At 40.4% G+C, this 14,654-nt stretch overlaps 1 protein-coding gene across 1 annotated transcript in view; it reads right to left on the bottom strand.

Annotated features, from left to right (window-relative positions):
* The window catches only part of CPXM2 (carboxypeptidase X, M14 family member 2), a 78,950-nt gene that overhangs the window by 43,137 nt on the left and 21,159 nt on the right, over positions 1–14,654 (bottom strand). The window contains exon 2 of the mRNA XM_075717571.1: positions 7,369–7,478. Within this exon, the coding sequence (XP_075573686.1) occupies positions 7,369–7,478 (110 nt within the window). The remainder of the gene's footprint in view (positions 1–7,368; positions 7,479–14,654) is intronic.

Raw genomic sequence — 14,654 nt, 5'->3', positions numbered from 1 at the left:
TTCATTCCACTTACTCCTTTGGCTCTGTTTTAAGACCCCTGGGACTGTCATTCTCAACAGCTATATGGAGCAAACAAAATATTTTCTTACTCGAAGCAGGGAGGGGAATTGTGCAAAGTCCCTTCAAAAGCTAAGAACCATTACATATAAACTTAAGTTAGAGTGAGAGAGCATAAACAGAGCTTCAGTCAGTCCACCTGTCTGTGTCCTGATAGAGCCTTCATCCAGAACAAATTATCCACATGGTCTGCAGAGTTATGAAAGTCCTAAAAAGCCATCTTCAACCCATGTAAATAATGGTCAGTGCTGGAGGACTCTTTCCCCCAGAAGCAGCAGAGTGTAGGGCATATGGAAAGATTAATACCATTTCCCACCAATATTCAATCCCAGAATTATTAATTTTCTTCACTAGGGATATTCAAGCCTTAAGCAAATTAATACCAAAGGTCAAAAACTTAGGAATACCCAGCTGTACTCTAACTTATGTGGCAATCTATATCACAATTTATGTTAGCAAGAACCCCACAAACAGTCTTCTCAACATTTTCAAAGAAATAGCTGCAAGGTATTTTGAGCAAGCTGTATTCTAAATACATCTGAAATAGCATTCAAAGAAACATAGCATCTGAGGTCTTCAGATATTTATCTTACTACTAAAGCCCAGGAAATGTTTGGCACCAAGCTGGCTGCTGCCATAGAGAGCACAGAAGCTTTTCCATATGGTCCTCTGAGGCTATGTATATTTTTGTATTTCATCTGTGTTTAACATAGGCTTATCATTGCCATCCACACAATTCAAAGAATTAATATCCTTAAATATTTCCCAAATATAAATGGAGATTCTGGAAGTTTGTAAGTTTACATTAAAGACACATCTTAAAGCTCTGGTGTGCAGCTATTATCTGTTCAGTGGTATATTTTCAGTTGGTGTGTGTATATACAAAACATAAATGAAGGACCCAAGAATACAACTGTCAATTAAATTTCCTGAATTATCCCTCAGCTCCCCACTGAGCAGTATTAGCAGATATTACAGTCATAGCTGGGTTACAATGGCACAGATTGATAGGTCTGCCTGCCTCCATTTTTACGGACAGCTTCTACCCAAATGGGCACCAGGTGGGTCTAATTCACAAGGAGAGGATGCACTTGTTAATCCCTTTTCCCAATGTGAGGCAGGTGGCATCTGAAGTGCTGCAAAACAATTTAATTTATTCCTAAATTCCTACAGCTGCTTGTTTTCTCAGGTATTCAAGTCTGAGATAGGGTAGCTTAAAAATTACTTGTTTTCCTGCATCTACCAAATTTAGGTTAAGCCATTTGTATTTATTAACTCTGCTATTTTAAAGTTAAGTTTGTATAACAGCCAAGGTACAAGATACAGAGAAAAACTATTAACAATGGAAGATAAGTTCTTCAAGGAGAACTGAACAATGGGAAAACATGAGAATATAAATATGATCACTGACCTGAATTATAACCTTTTTCAAGAAAAGGTTTCAATGCATTTTAAAATAAGATGGAATTTGAAGTAGCCTTAGGGTTTAAAACCAATGCTTGCCAGGAAGCGTTAAGATCTGCAGAACACCTTGAACCAGTGTCATGCTAATCCCCTTCACACTGATGAAATTCCACCCATTTCTGCAGACCAAGTACCCATATCTCTCATTGCTTCAGCTGGCATCCTTGGTCCTCATTCAGATGGATGATATTTCTCATTGGTGTGGTGCTCATCAGGGTGTAGAGCTCTCCTCTACTTTACAGTAAGAAGAGGGAAGCAGAGGAGAGAAAAAAAGAGCTTATCTGCAAACCCCCCCCTTAAGTTAGACACTCAAGTCTCCATGGTTTCAACAGGACTTAAATAAAGCTAAGCATGTGTTTAAGCTGTATATTAAATATAGGGAGTCTAAAGGGCATGCTTACAGTTACGCGCAACTTAAAATACTATAGGCTTAAATAGTGGCAAAGAGAGCATAAAAGTAAAAAGAAACTGTGCTGCTACTTCTTCCTGCTCTCTTATTTCCTGACATCACCTTCTCTGAAGCTAAAAGGATATTTTTACTAGGTAGAAAACAAGTGTCTGTGTCTAACTATCACAGAGTACTACTAAAAAAAAAAAAAAAAAGAGACCATTTTAGTCAATGAGAAGTTCTCATTAGAAATATTTCCAAAGGAAAGGAATTCCAATAAATTTGTGTTGAAATGCCTCTTTTCAAGTTTCAAGTCTATATTTTTTCTTAAGGTGCTTGAAGTTTTGAATTTGCCTTATGGCCACTTCAAAATATTGTTTCTATAAAAACCCCTTATAAATCAAATATTGAGTAGTTAAAATTGCTATTAAATTTCTTTGGAAAAATTTTCATTCCTGAAAGATGAGAACAGTTATCATCAAATATTCAGTCAAAGAATATAGATAAAGATACCTTTTTGTCAGTAAGATGTTTACTTGAATTTAAAAATTGTATATTGAATTAACAGAGATAATGGATTCAAGTTATGACATACATGACTTTAAGCTATACATTTTAAACACATTATCTTCATAAGTAGGAGAGTGAAGGAGCTAATGAAAACTGGAAGTAAGGACTAGGTCTTACACAAATCCTTTTTTTCTTCTCTGCATTTTTAAGAATAACTCAGCTTATATTTCACTTGCAGCCAAATGCAAAAACAATTCTCCATGTGCAATGTCTTATGAAAAAAATGCTTATGAAAAAAGGGAGTTTTTTCTGTCACTCCTGAATAAGTTATCTATAGATGTGAATGTTGAAAATTGTAAATAAAATAAAACATATCAACTGCTTATTATGTACCCAGGAGCTAAGGTGAAGGAAAATCTAAAGGTTAAGATTCCTTTACAAATGGTATGACTTCCCATTTTAATTAAAGTTTTTCTCTTCTGAATTAGACATGTGCAACACAGCACTTGCACACATTACCTCTGTTCCAAAAGCCTTATTCCATAGTGAGGAGAAAGCTATTACTGCCTAAGTGTATCCAAATGAAGCCAGAAATTTCAGTCTTCTGCCACAAGTCAGCTGGGCAGCAGTAAAAATATACCTAATATCAAACCACTTCTGCTTAAATTCTTCTCCACTCCCAGCATAGTGATTACAAACTTTATTTTACCATAGGAAATTTGGGAGGAGGGAAAAAAAAAAAAAAGCATTACTCATCACAGGTATTTATAGCAACCACTGCCAGTAGAGAAGAGAAAAATTAAAGCACACAGGCTGAAAGTAAAACTTCAATAGTTTTGTCTGTTGCTTGTGTTTTGATAATGGAGCTTTTCAAAAGGAACTAGTGAAACAGAGAACTGCAAAGACAAAAAGCAATACATCCTGCTTATTTGCATAAGCATGATTACATTACTTGGTTAATCTTCTGTGCTGTTTGGATTTCTCCAACCAGGAAAATGAGGAAGGGGAAGAAACATAATTTGACTAATTATTTCAGGTTTAACCACTGCTAATTATTGTACAAGTGACAAATACTAATGAATTTTATCCCTGAAGGCAGAGCACCTCAATGAATATTATTTTATGCTACGATTTTTCCTCATGATGTTAAATTACTACTGGTTGTGCCACTATTGCGGTTGCAAGCTAGATCTCCAATAAACCGGGCTCTGGTAGCGTTGCTCCTGCGCTCAAGCGGTCCCAGCTTCATCACCACACTCACACAGCACTGGGAGCAAAATCAGGTCCCACACAGCGTAAGGTCACGAGAGAAGCAGATCCTAGAAGGTCTTATCCGGTCCTGCTAAGCCTGGCCTTCTTTGGAATAAGGTTTGGAATAAGCCTGGGGGGTTGGGCTAGATGATCTCTCAAGGTCCCTTCCAACCCAAAGCATTCTATGATTCAATGATTAGTTTCATACACTTCAAATAATCTAAACAGAAAAAAAGACCAACCCTCAGAAGCCTTTGAAAAACTTCATTATTTGGCGAGTTCCCTGTGAACTGAGGTAGTGCCAGTTACCTGGGGTGAGCCCTAAGCGCTCAGCTCTCGCATCCAGACGACGATGTTGAGCGGAGAGTGGATTTTGTCTTATTTCAAGGAGGCACACAACAGTCACATGAACGCTGTGATGGCACTGTGGTGATACCCAGACCACGCCACAGGCACAGCAGCCCATAAAATTGCTCATCGCCATACTTATAGCATAGGGCTCTGGTGAAACCGCAGCGGCACATCAACCTTCCTGACTCAGGCCGAGTGTTTTTCTTCACGTACGGCACTAACCAGCATGAAAACACGGCTGCTTAAATACCAGTGCCTTTTGCCTTTCCCCAGCATGCCGCAACCTGCCCTTCTGAGCAGCAAACAGAAATCACCGGGGACCTCATTACCCATCTGACACGTCAGTCCCCTGTGGCACCTATTCTGGGTTAGAAGCATATATCTTTTAACTGCGACTGAAATTCAGCAGTCTTAGGGCAAAGTAAAATTAAGCGCCGAAATCCAAGCGATGGGGAAGAGGTCTGCAAATTCTAAGTGGCTTTGAAAAAAATTTTAAAATGTTGTTAATTTTAAGCTAATCCCAAGGGAAGCAGTAGCTAAAGAAAAATAAATGCAAGCCCATACTTTTAACACTGCCAGTCATAGTGGTAACTCTAAGTGGTCAGGGGGTTTAGGGAATTGCTCTATCTGTAGTATACAGATAAGCTTTCACTAAGTGTAAAAAAGCCTTTGATTCGAGGATTACTAGAAATCCTCATTAGAGGTAAAGATATAGCAGAAAAACAAAAAAAAGGGCACATTTAAACAAGAAAAGTAAGCCAGAGAAGTCACTTTGCTATAAGCCAGCTTTTGTTGGGTTATTCGTATATGAGCCTCCCACAGCCCTGGGATCAGGTAAGTCCCTATACCAGAAAAGAGTTAAAACAGCCTTTGGATAATAAGGAGAATCAATCCATACAGAATTCCTACAGCTCAAGAAAATGACAACATGAAAGTCTGTATCAAGCAGAAGCATGACATTGTGAAGCCTTTGTTTGCAGCAAAAAAAGGCACCATCATTTGAACAAAGAAAAGTAAAAATGTAATTTGCACAGGACACAACGTCCTTTCACCCGAGACTCTGCACAGCACTCCAGGGAGGGGCGAGAGCCCCCGTGCTGCAGAGGCGAGGACATTATTCTCACAATAAACGCAAAAGAAACCGCTGCCACAGAACTGGCAGAAGCATTACGGCTATAACCGGCAGGGCCCAGGCGTGGCTGCTACCCCGCAGGTGAAGGCGGGATGGGAGAAGCGGGGGCCCTGAGGTCCTAGGGGACAGGACACCAAAACAAGTGCACTTGGTCTAATGCGAACCCCAGCAGCTTTGGGGAAGGAAGAGCTGAGGGGCACCTCGCTTCTGCTTGCTTCCCAGCAAGAGGCTGTGCCCTTAGCTTCTGCTGGAAGCTCTGGATTATGTTTAGGGGAAACATCATCCACAGGTAAGACTCTTACACGTCTCTATTTATTTTAATGCAGTGTTACTGGTGACGGCAGGACACCGGACTAGATGGACTCCTGGTCTAAACCAGCATGGTCATTGGGGACAATCTTTTTAGCAAGGCTTGTTGGGACAGGACAGGGAGTGATGGGTTTAAACTACAGAAGAACAGATTTAGACTGGCTATAAGGAAGAAATGTTTTACAGTGAGGGCGGTGAGGCACTGGAAGGGGTTGCCCAGAGAGGCGGTGGAGGCCCCATCCCCAGAACCATCCCAGGCCAGGCTGGCCGGGGCTCTGAGCACCCTGGGCTGGTTAAAGCTGTCCCTGGCACTGCAGGGGCTGGGCTGGGGGGGCTCTGAAGGGCCCTTCCCACCCAAACCATTCCGTGATTCATTCTTGTGTTTAAATAAATTGGACTTTAACACCAGCATGAAAAATGAGAAACCACAACCGCCAAAGAATTCAGATGTTTGCATCACATTCCTTGGTCTTATGTGACTATATAAACAAAACAGTAATAAAATAATTAAACTTTCCTATAGAACCCACCTGAATATCACCTGCATACCATTTTTGTGTTCATGAGGTGGTGGTTTATTTTTTTTTTTCCTAGCAGAGAACATGAAGTAAAGCAGCAAACCACCTCACTCAGACCTCCAAAGGAATTAACTGTGAAGGCTGCAGGTGAGACCTCACCTTGCACCGGGCGCTGTACCCGCGCACTGGCTTGGAAAGGAAGAGCCTGTTCCCACCCCCGTGCTGCCTGCGGGCTCCTGCCACTCACCTCCCGCTGGCTCTGTGGCTGCATAGCCAAGTGGTTGACTGAGCTTTTGGACCAAATTAATTTTTTGGACCAAAATTAATTCCTTTAAACAAAAAAAAAAAAAAAGGGAAGGGGCAATTTTTCCCCCTGTAGAGAAGTTCACAGAGCTGTTTGTGCACTAGAAGAAGCTGAAGCAATGCAGGGCAGCTGCACCATGGGGTTTTTAACCAAGAGTGATCAAGTGATCCCTCCTTCCAGCAGCTGCCCCCCATTACACTGCAGTGGGCACCATGTGAAATTGCACTGCTGATTAGAGCTCATCCTTCCTAGGCCCAGTCATAGTTCATTAACTAGCAAAGGCCTTCAGCTGGAGAAAAAAAAATATTTAATGGCGTGCCTAATAATGAATGGTAACTAATAAATTAAATAAACTTTAGAAATTTTTCTCTGCTGGTTTGTTGCTAGTATCCTGTTTATGACTTTGAGTTTCAAATGTTGTATTTTATTACGCAAAAGTAACATTTTTACACTGGAAAAGACTGTAATTCAGAAAACAGCCCTAATAAAGTGGAAAACAGAAACACAAGAAATGGGAAAAAAATTGAAAAAATTTGGTCCTGCAAAGTATCTAAGCACATCTGTAATATTAAATAAAAGAAGCTGAAACAGATTGTATGGTAGCGACTTCTGAATGGAAGCATTTTTGGAAGCATAATCACTGCCTCTGAAAAGCTGCCTTAGGGCAAGCGCTTCACTTAAAACCACACTTTCAATTAACCATTGTCATTAACTACAGGCAAAAAAAACAAAAAAGCAACTTGCTGTGTGAGCTTCCTTCCAGGCTGATTGTTAAGGGAGCAGGGAATATTTCCCACAGCTGGGAAGGGAGCATTTCTGGGCTGCCTCCACCTTTGCTTGCTCACAGAGGTCTGCTTGGATTTGCATCCTCAGCACACAAAGTTTGGAGTTTTTTCTAACTAAGCCCCACGAATCTAAAGGTTATCCATCAACCTTAGTCACTTCTGTAATTCCAGTGTTTCTCCTTCATTTGAATTACATGAGCTGACAAAGTAGTCAGAACCAATAACCATCCTTTGGTTCTCTTTATACAAGAGTACAACCTTAAGCCATTCTCCAACTTAGGAGGAAAATTGATGTTACCTGAATGTTAAGCCTTCCTCTGTGGGCCCCAAGGCCATACCGCTTTGCTGTAGAGGCATGGAGCTGGAAGTCAGTAATTTTTAATGTCTCTAGACCAAGTGGAGGACAATCTACAAAACAAAAGATTGATTAAAATTTAATTAAAAAAAAAAAAAAAACCCACCACCACAAAACAAACAAGTATTCAAAGTTTCTGGATTTCACTTGTGCCAAACTGGCTGGGGTCCTCAGCTGGTATATATGAGCACAGCACCGCTGAAGTCAATCTGAAATGGCAGCTCTTATAAAATCAATGAAGCAATGCTGATTTACACCAGCTGAGGATCTGGCTTTTTGAGGGTCTCGGTTATTACTGCTTGCTATATGCTTCACTGTTTCATGGATATGCACAGTATCTGCTGTCAAATGCTTTTCAGTACAAAATGCCAGTAAAATGACCTTTTATTTTCCTATCTTTTTGGCATTTTCTTTTTCATCTCTTGTTTTGATTCCCTTCCCCCCCCACCCGTACTCATTCCAAGCTACTGTATGAAGTTATGTTTCTAATTAAAATCTGTTCTGGAAGCTTCAATCACAGTCCCTCGCATTGCACAACAGCATCTGTTACAGAGATCTGGGAGGCTGGACAGCCGAGCTCTGCAGAGGTAATGACTAAGCACAAAGAGGACAATTTTGAAACAAGAGGCCATCTCTCTAAGCTCCAAATTGTGCAAAGCCTTGAAGAAAGAAAAGCAAATGCCATTACTTTAGCAGCTAGCCAGCAATGCAGCAAACTAGAGCCTGGAACTCTGGCTTTGGAAGATAAGACGTTGGGAAGAGTCTACTTCATGATTATCTGAAAAATATTTTGCTCTAAAATGACCCCAGCCACCGCAGGATTTAAGTCCCTCACAATGCTTAGCGTATTTATCCTCAAAATCCCATGGTGGCCTGGGGAAGACCCACTTTCAGTGTTCCACAAGGGGTGAACAAAAGCATGGAGAGACACTTTGGGAGCACCTAAATGGTACAAGAGAGCACAATTTAGAGACCCTGAAGTCAGTGCCACCTGGAATTGGAAAGTGGGCGTGGGGCAGAGGTGGAAAGCAGTGTCATACTTATTATTTAGATCAGGTACATGGTAGGTTAGACTGGGTTTTGCACCGCTGTGGCTGTACCCCTTCTGGGCTTGGGTAGAGGACAGATCTTTTCTGCAGTCGAGTGTGGGAGGTTTGCTGTGACTTGTACCAGGGGCTGTGACAGAGACAGGAGCCGAGCACCGGTCATGGAGCCCAGGCCACATTTCCAATCCCTGGGCCACCCCTCCAGTCCCCAAACCACCCCTCCTCACCGCCTGCCTGAGCTGGGATTGCCATCTCGCTTGTGCCACGGTCGCTGGAGAATTGTCAAAGAGCTCACTCCCATGCGCTATACCTGTATCCCACTTACATATATGTTTTTAATCACCCACCAAAATGTCATGAGGCTATGCACCTGAGAATCTTATCTTGACTGTGTCTAACTTAGGTGTAGTTTTGCATTACTATGCACAAACTGGCAAAATGTATGAGATTTCCTATGCTCCTCCTTAGCTCATAACAACCTAAAATCCCTCAGGAAAAATGTGACGTGCTGTCAGTTCACACTAGTATTTCTTTGTTCATCCTTAGGAAAGTTCTTAGAAAAATCCAGGGCCAAATGTCTCCATCAGAGGCAGTAAAGACAAATGCTAAATATTAATGTATTTTCTAAAGTACCAACAGTGATCTTAATCTTACACAAGAGACAAAATGTAGACAGTTCCTCATTTCGAAGAGCTTTCAATCTAATTATCCAAAACAGAGGAGAGACAGGATGTATAAAGGAAAACCAGAGGAAGGAGTAGCTCAGAGGATTTTTGTTTCATTGGCTGATTGTTTTAATTGCATTTCCTTATAGAGTGTTTCATCTTTCATCGTACTCCGACTGGAAGAAGTCTCAGGCTCTGACAGATCTCTACTGGGAGTAAATTATATATCTGGGAACTGCCTGACTTTCTTTAACAAGTTCAGTCCTCAAGACAGGTTTGGAAATCAATCTCATGGTGTAATCCTGCAAACGCTTTTGCACTTCGGTATATTTTGCTCTCTGAACAGTCTCGGCATTCAAAAGCTACCCAGAAGTACCCATGCCAGGTCTGAGCTGAAAATAAAAGCAATCTGCTTTTACCTACTCAGTTCATAAAATATAATTTAATTCAATGTTCTTACTGCACCTAACAAGGCTGAGGGGCAATCTACAGGTACTGCTAGGAGTTGACAAAGAAGTAGAAAATTTCCCACAAAGGGGACAGCCAGCTCCATCGGCAATGGATCCACTGAAGCTCGGTCTCTTCCAGGTTGCGTTTCACAGCCCCTTCTCCGCTACCAAAGAGGAGCAACTCCACTACCAGCTTACGGAGCTGCCCGGGGGACCGTCAGCACGTCGCTGCTCTTTAGGACGCACAGCCACACGACCTGTCATCCCCTTCCTCCCCATTGCTCTCTTCTGTAGAGAGACCTCTTTTCATGAAACATATAGGAAAAGCACTAATTTTGAGCCTGGCAGCTGCCTGCCAGACCTGGCTGAAGTTACCTGGAGTGTAGGTACAAGAAGTGGGTTTGGTTTTATCCAGAATGAGATGTTACTAATTCACTATAAAACTGTAGCATTCTTGGGGTGCCTGTGGATTTCAGGGAGGATTTCTTAGACTGCAGGATGGGTATTTACAGGCTGAAAAAATTGCCTGCCTGTGTTTGTGTGTATTATCTCTGTTTCTAGAGAAACTGAAGCCTGAGAGTAGACTCAAAAATGTTCATATGGATCTCAGTTAAACACGCCTGACTGCTCTTTATTTTTCAAGGATGAATTATTTGGATTGTCTGTGAACCCATCAGATTAACAGGCCAATATTATGAAATGCTCAATTTATCAGGAGTTTTCAATGAAAGCAAGATTAGACTCTAAGAGCAGGCAGGAGCTATCTGCGATAGGCGGTATAGATACCTTTGATGAAAACTGTGCAATATGTTGTTAACAGCACGCTGTCCTTTCTTGATGTACTCAAGCCTTACGATATTTCAAGTGAAATCATTAGGATCTTTACCATCAATTCAATAGTATCCAGGAATTTATTTTTTACTGTTATTTATGTAAATTAGTAGGAGAACACCTAATTTGTTTTCTCTGGCAGTGAACTAGACTTTAAGCAGTGACTTCACTAACTTTCCAAATCATGTAAACATTTTTTTTCTTGTAACTTGGTAAGAAAAATCAAGTATTTTTCTCCAATACTTGACTGAAAATTAATGAAAAGCATTCCTTTCACAGTTGGCCCCTCTTTCTCCAGTGACCATCCCAAAGCAGGAACAGAGCAGCAGGATTCTCCATAAAAGACCACTGACCTTTAGATGTTTCCGTTTGAGCAGCTCTGCACGGGGATGATATTCTTGGAGCCATCAAACCTATTGTTTGCAGTAGCTTTGATGTATGGGATTTGTGCTGTTTTCCACAAGAGAAGACCTTTGATTTTCCTTTTAAATGAAATTATGTCTTCTATTTATAGCCATTATACTATTAACACTTCAGGAATATTAATTTCTTCCACATGCATATGAATTCCAGTGTCAATAAAGGGATGAAAAGAGGAGCATATTAGACCAAAACATCAATCTGTAATGTACAGAGATGGTGGGGGCGAATTTTTCAGTATGGCCTCATCTGATTAACTCCAAGTTACTCCGTATAATACAACACAATCCACCTAAAGTTGCCATTTCACTACTGAAAAAAAAAAAATCCTGATAAATTATTTTGTTGATGTGTGTCCCCCCCTGCTTCTAGAGATGCTAGAGATAAGCAGGACAAGCTATTTTTGAAAAAAACCATACAGGAAAAGAAACTGACTTATGGGATTCATAAAGACTGTACTTTTTAAAGTATTGCTTTAATATATTTTATTTAACTTGAAGAAATCTTGCATATAACAATGAAAATTGCCACACAGTCAGTAAGACTGTCTTAATGGTTTTGTATTCTCCATGCTAGTTTGAAAAACACTTGCAGAAGCTACAGATATTGGGTAGCATGAATAATCAGAGCAGTTCATACCTTATAGATTCAACTGGAAATGACCTAGTTATTTGGTCATTTCTTTAACTGGTTGAAAAAGTAATCATTATAAAATACAGGAAATTCAACTATGGCTTTGAAAGACATATAAATCCAGATGCTATGTACATAACAACGTACTAACAAAATGCAGCTAGAGTATTTATGTTTTAGAGTGACCAAGAAGCAAGCATTAAGCTTGCAGGTGCAGGGAGGAGGCTGAATTATGGACATTTCTCTCTTCCTGGCCCAAATCCAACCATGATTTTGTGAGTGATTTGCAACCATGAATAGGTATTCACTTGAAAAACAAGCCATTAATAAGATGTCTGGATCTAATTAATTAATTCCAAGACCTAAAAAGAGATGGGGCTTGGATTCAGACTTAATAACATTTGTATCTTGAACAGCGTTCTTGTGAGGTTTCCATTTTGAAATAGCTTTCTTATTATCTAAGTTAAATGCCTGTATCTCAGAGTCCATTATTTTCAGTTATGTTTCTGCTAGCCAGACAGATGATTGTATCCCCACTAAGGGCAGCAAGGCGTTTCTGATACTTCGACACTGTTAGCAATCGCCTGTCCCTTGAAGTAAGGAGGGGGAAACACCTAAGAATTACTTCGGTCACAACCTCATCTCTTGATATCTGAACTTACCAGTTACAATTTAGAGCTTGCCTAGAGAGGTGGTGGAGTCCCCATCCCTGGAAGTGTTCAAAAAATGGGTAGAAGTGGCAATTTGGGACATGATTTAGTGGGCATGATGGTGTTGGGTTGATGATTGGAATGATGATCTTAGAGATCCTTTCCAATCTTAACGATTCCTAGTTTTTACTTTCATTATAAATGATCCAGCCACCAAGCCAGGAGGCATGGGGTTGCTACTCTACCCTGAATTGGTTTAGTGGTGGACTTGATAGCGTTAGGTTAATGGTTGGACTGGATGATCTTGAAGGTCTTTTCCAACCTAAACGATTCTATGATTCTATGATTCTATACCGAGAGCACTACCCAAAGGAGCTACTGAGCTCCCTTCTCAAGCCAACATCAACTGAACTCGCAATCTCAGCATGGCTCTGTGTGAGGATATTAGCCCAGGTTTGAAAGCAGTTTCAGCCTCATGACGGCTGTGCCCGACTGATGCAGCATCTTCCACTGAAACTCTGGTCAAAAAACCCACCTTCTGCAGAGCCAGCTTGGTTGTCTTTACACCTGCAGTATAATTATAGCTGCTCTGCTGCAACATTATCTGTTCTTTATGAGAAAACTGTATTAGCAGGCATTCTTAGAGACATATTAATTCCATAAGTAGAAGATATATGTATGAGCAGGGCAAGGAAAACACTTCTGTTCATCTTTGTTGCCTAAATTATTCATTTATTTTGTTTTCTTCTGGTCTAAATAAAGATTGTCAGACAAGCACAGTTTGGTTTTATAGCTTTTGTATCTAATAAGGATGCATTTAGGAAATCACTCTGTACTGTTCCTTTGGAGGCATAACAGACAAATTATTGTTTTATTTAAAGAATATTTTCCAGTAATTTAGGAATATGTTCAGTTTTTCAAATGGAAAGAAAAAGAAGCATCATGTTTCCTTTTCACTTATATTTTTAAAAGCCATACCTATAATCCTTTTCAATTCCCGCAAGTCTGTTCTTGTCTTACTCCTCATGCACAGTAATACTCAGATCTAGAAATGGAGAAATATCAGCCTTGTGCAGTCTGACAGTCTCCTTGACATTTGGAGGCAGAATGTACGCTGACTATTTGTTTTTTATGATCCTAAATATGTTTTAGCTCCAGCAGCTTTGTCATTTTTAAATACATAAGAATCCCCTTGCACTTCAAAATGTTTGTTTGGGGAGAAAGGATGTTACGCTACAGAGACACAGCAGTTCACAGAAGACAGGAGGAGATCAAGGCAGCACTCTCGGTGAGTTAACACAGGATTTTCTCTATGCAAAGAACGGTTTTAGCACCAGGATTTTTTGTTGTTGCTGTTGGATCTGTAGCTTTGCATTTGGGTCTTGAACTTGCACCACTGAAGTCAGCAGAAGAACTATGATAAATATGAAGACCTCATCACCCTTCCAGTGTAACTGATTTCTTTAAGTCATGCATTTTCCATCAAAACATACACTGCCAGTATGATTTTCAGTAATGCAGGACATCCCACGTTATCACTGCATTCAGCAGCAACAATGGACATTGAAGTATCTTTAAAAATCATGCAGGTCAGTTTAGAGGGTCAAAACCACGTTGCACATCTTGGCCTTAGCGTGGCCAGAGTTTGCCCAAGTTGGGGGATGACAGTGGCCAGCAGGTACCTACAGCAACAGAGATGATCTGTCCGTGTTGGAAGGGAAGCCGGTATGGTGCCAGCATGATGTGCTCTAGGATGTTGTTTCTATTTCTAGTACCAGTTCTACAATACCAGTTCTAGTAACTAATACCAGTATCTTCTTTCTGTAAACCCATTTGCTTATCAGACTTGGCTATAGACTCGTCCCTTCTCTGGAGACCTCGTTCTCTGAGGACTCAACACCTATGTTGCCAACACAGTATGGTCAGCTATCTCATGGGAAAATCACGTGTCATAAAACAGAGTTACTTTTAGGTTTTGATTCCCTGTTTCTTTTTCTGGGCCATCCCAGAGTTGGTGCAGAATTTAGGCCTTGGTTAAGCATAACACTTAAACATATAGTTAAAGGAGAAGATGCAAATCTGTGAAGCTATGATATAGGTAAGTTAAGCACACAATCAAACATATATTTTGGAGGATGAAGACTTTAGCACTTATTAAACTATTAATACTATTCTTAGATCTTTATAGTCTTAGACAAAAATTCTTAATGAGGTCAATATAATAAATTTTACCCTAACAGCTAACTTTAGAGCTTTTCGTATGAAAAGCATGGCTGATAATTCATCTTCCAGCAGCAGAAATTTTAATGGAAACTCTGGCTGGCTAAGTCCCATGTCCCAGGTAATACTTAGGTCACAGGTATGCGAAGTATTTTAATACTGCAATGCACCTGAAAGGTGAACTAGCAGTAAAAGCACATTTCTGCTGACCTGCTATTTGCTGAAAATATCTTTTGATTGCTTTGCTGTGACGGACAGCCTTTGTGGGGGCTGAATCAAACAGAACAAGGTTCTCCATTTTCTAAATAATTTGTT

This window comes from Pelecanus crispus, chromosome 10 (genome assembly GCF_030463565.1).
Source record: "Pelecanus crispus isolate bPelCri1 chromosome 10, bPelCri1.pri, whole genome shotgun sequence".
NCBI lineage: Eukaryota > Metazoa > Chordata > Aves > Pelecaniformes > Pelecanidae > Pelecanus > Pelecanus crispus.
The sequence above is the reverse complement of the archived record's forward strand: the minus strand, read 5'-3'. Positions and strand labels throughout refer to the sequence as shown.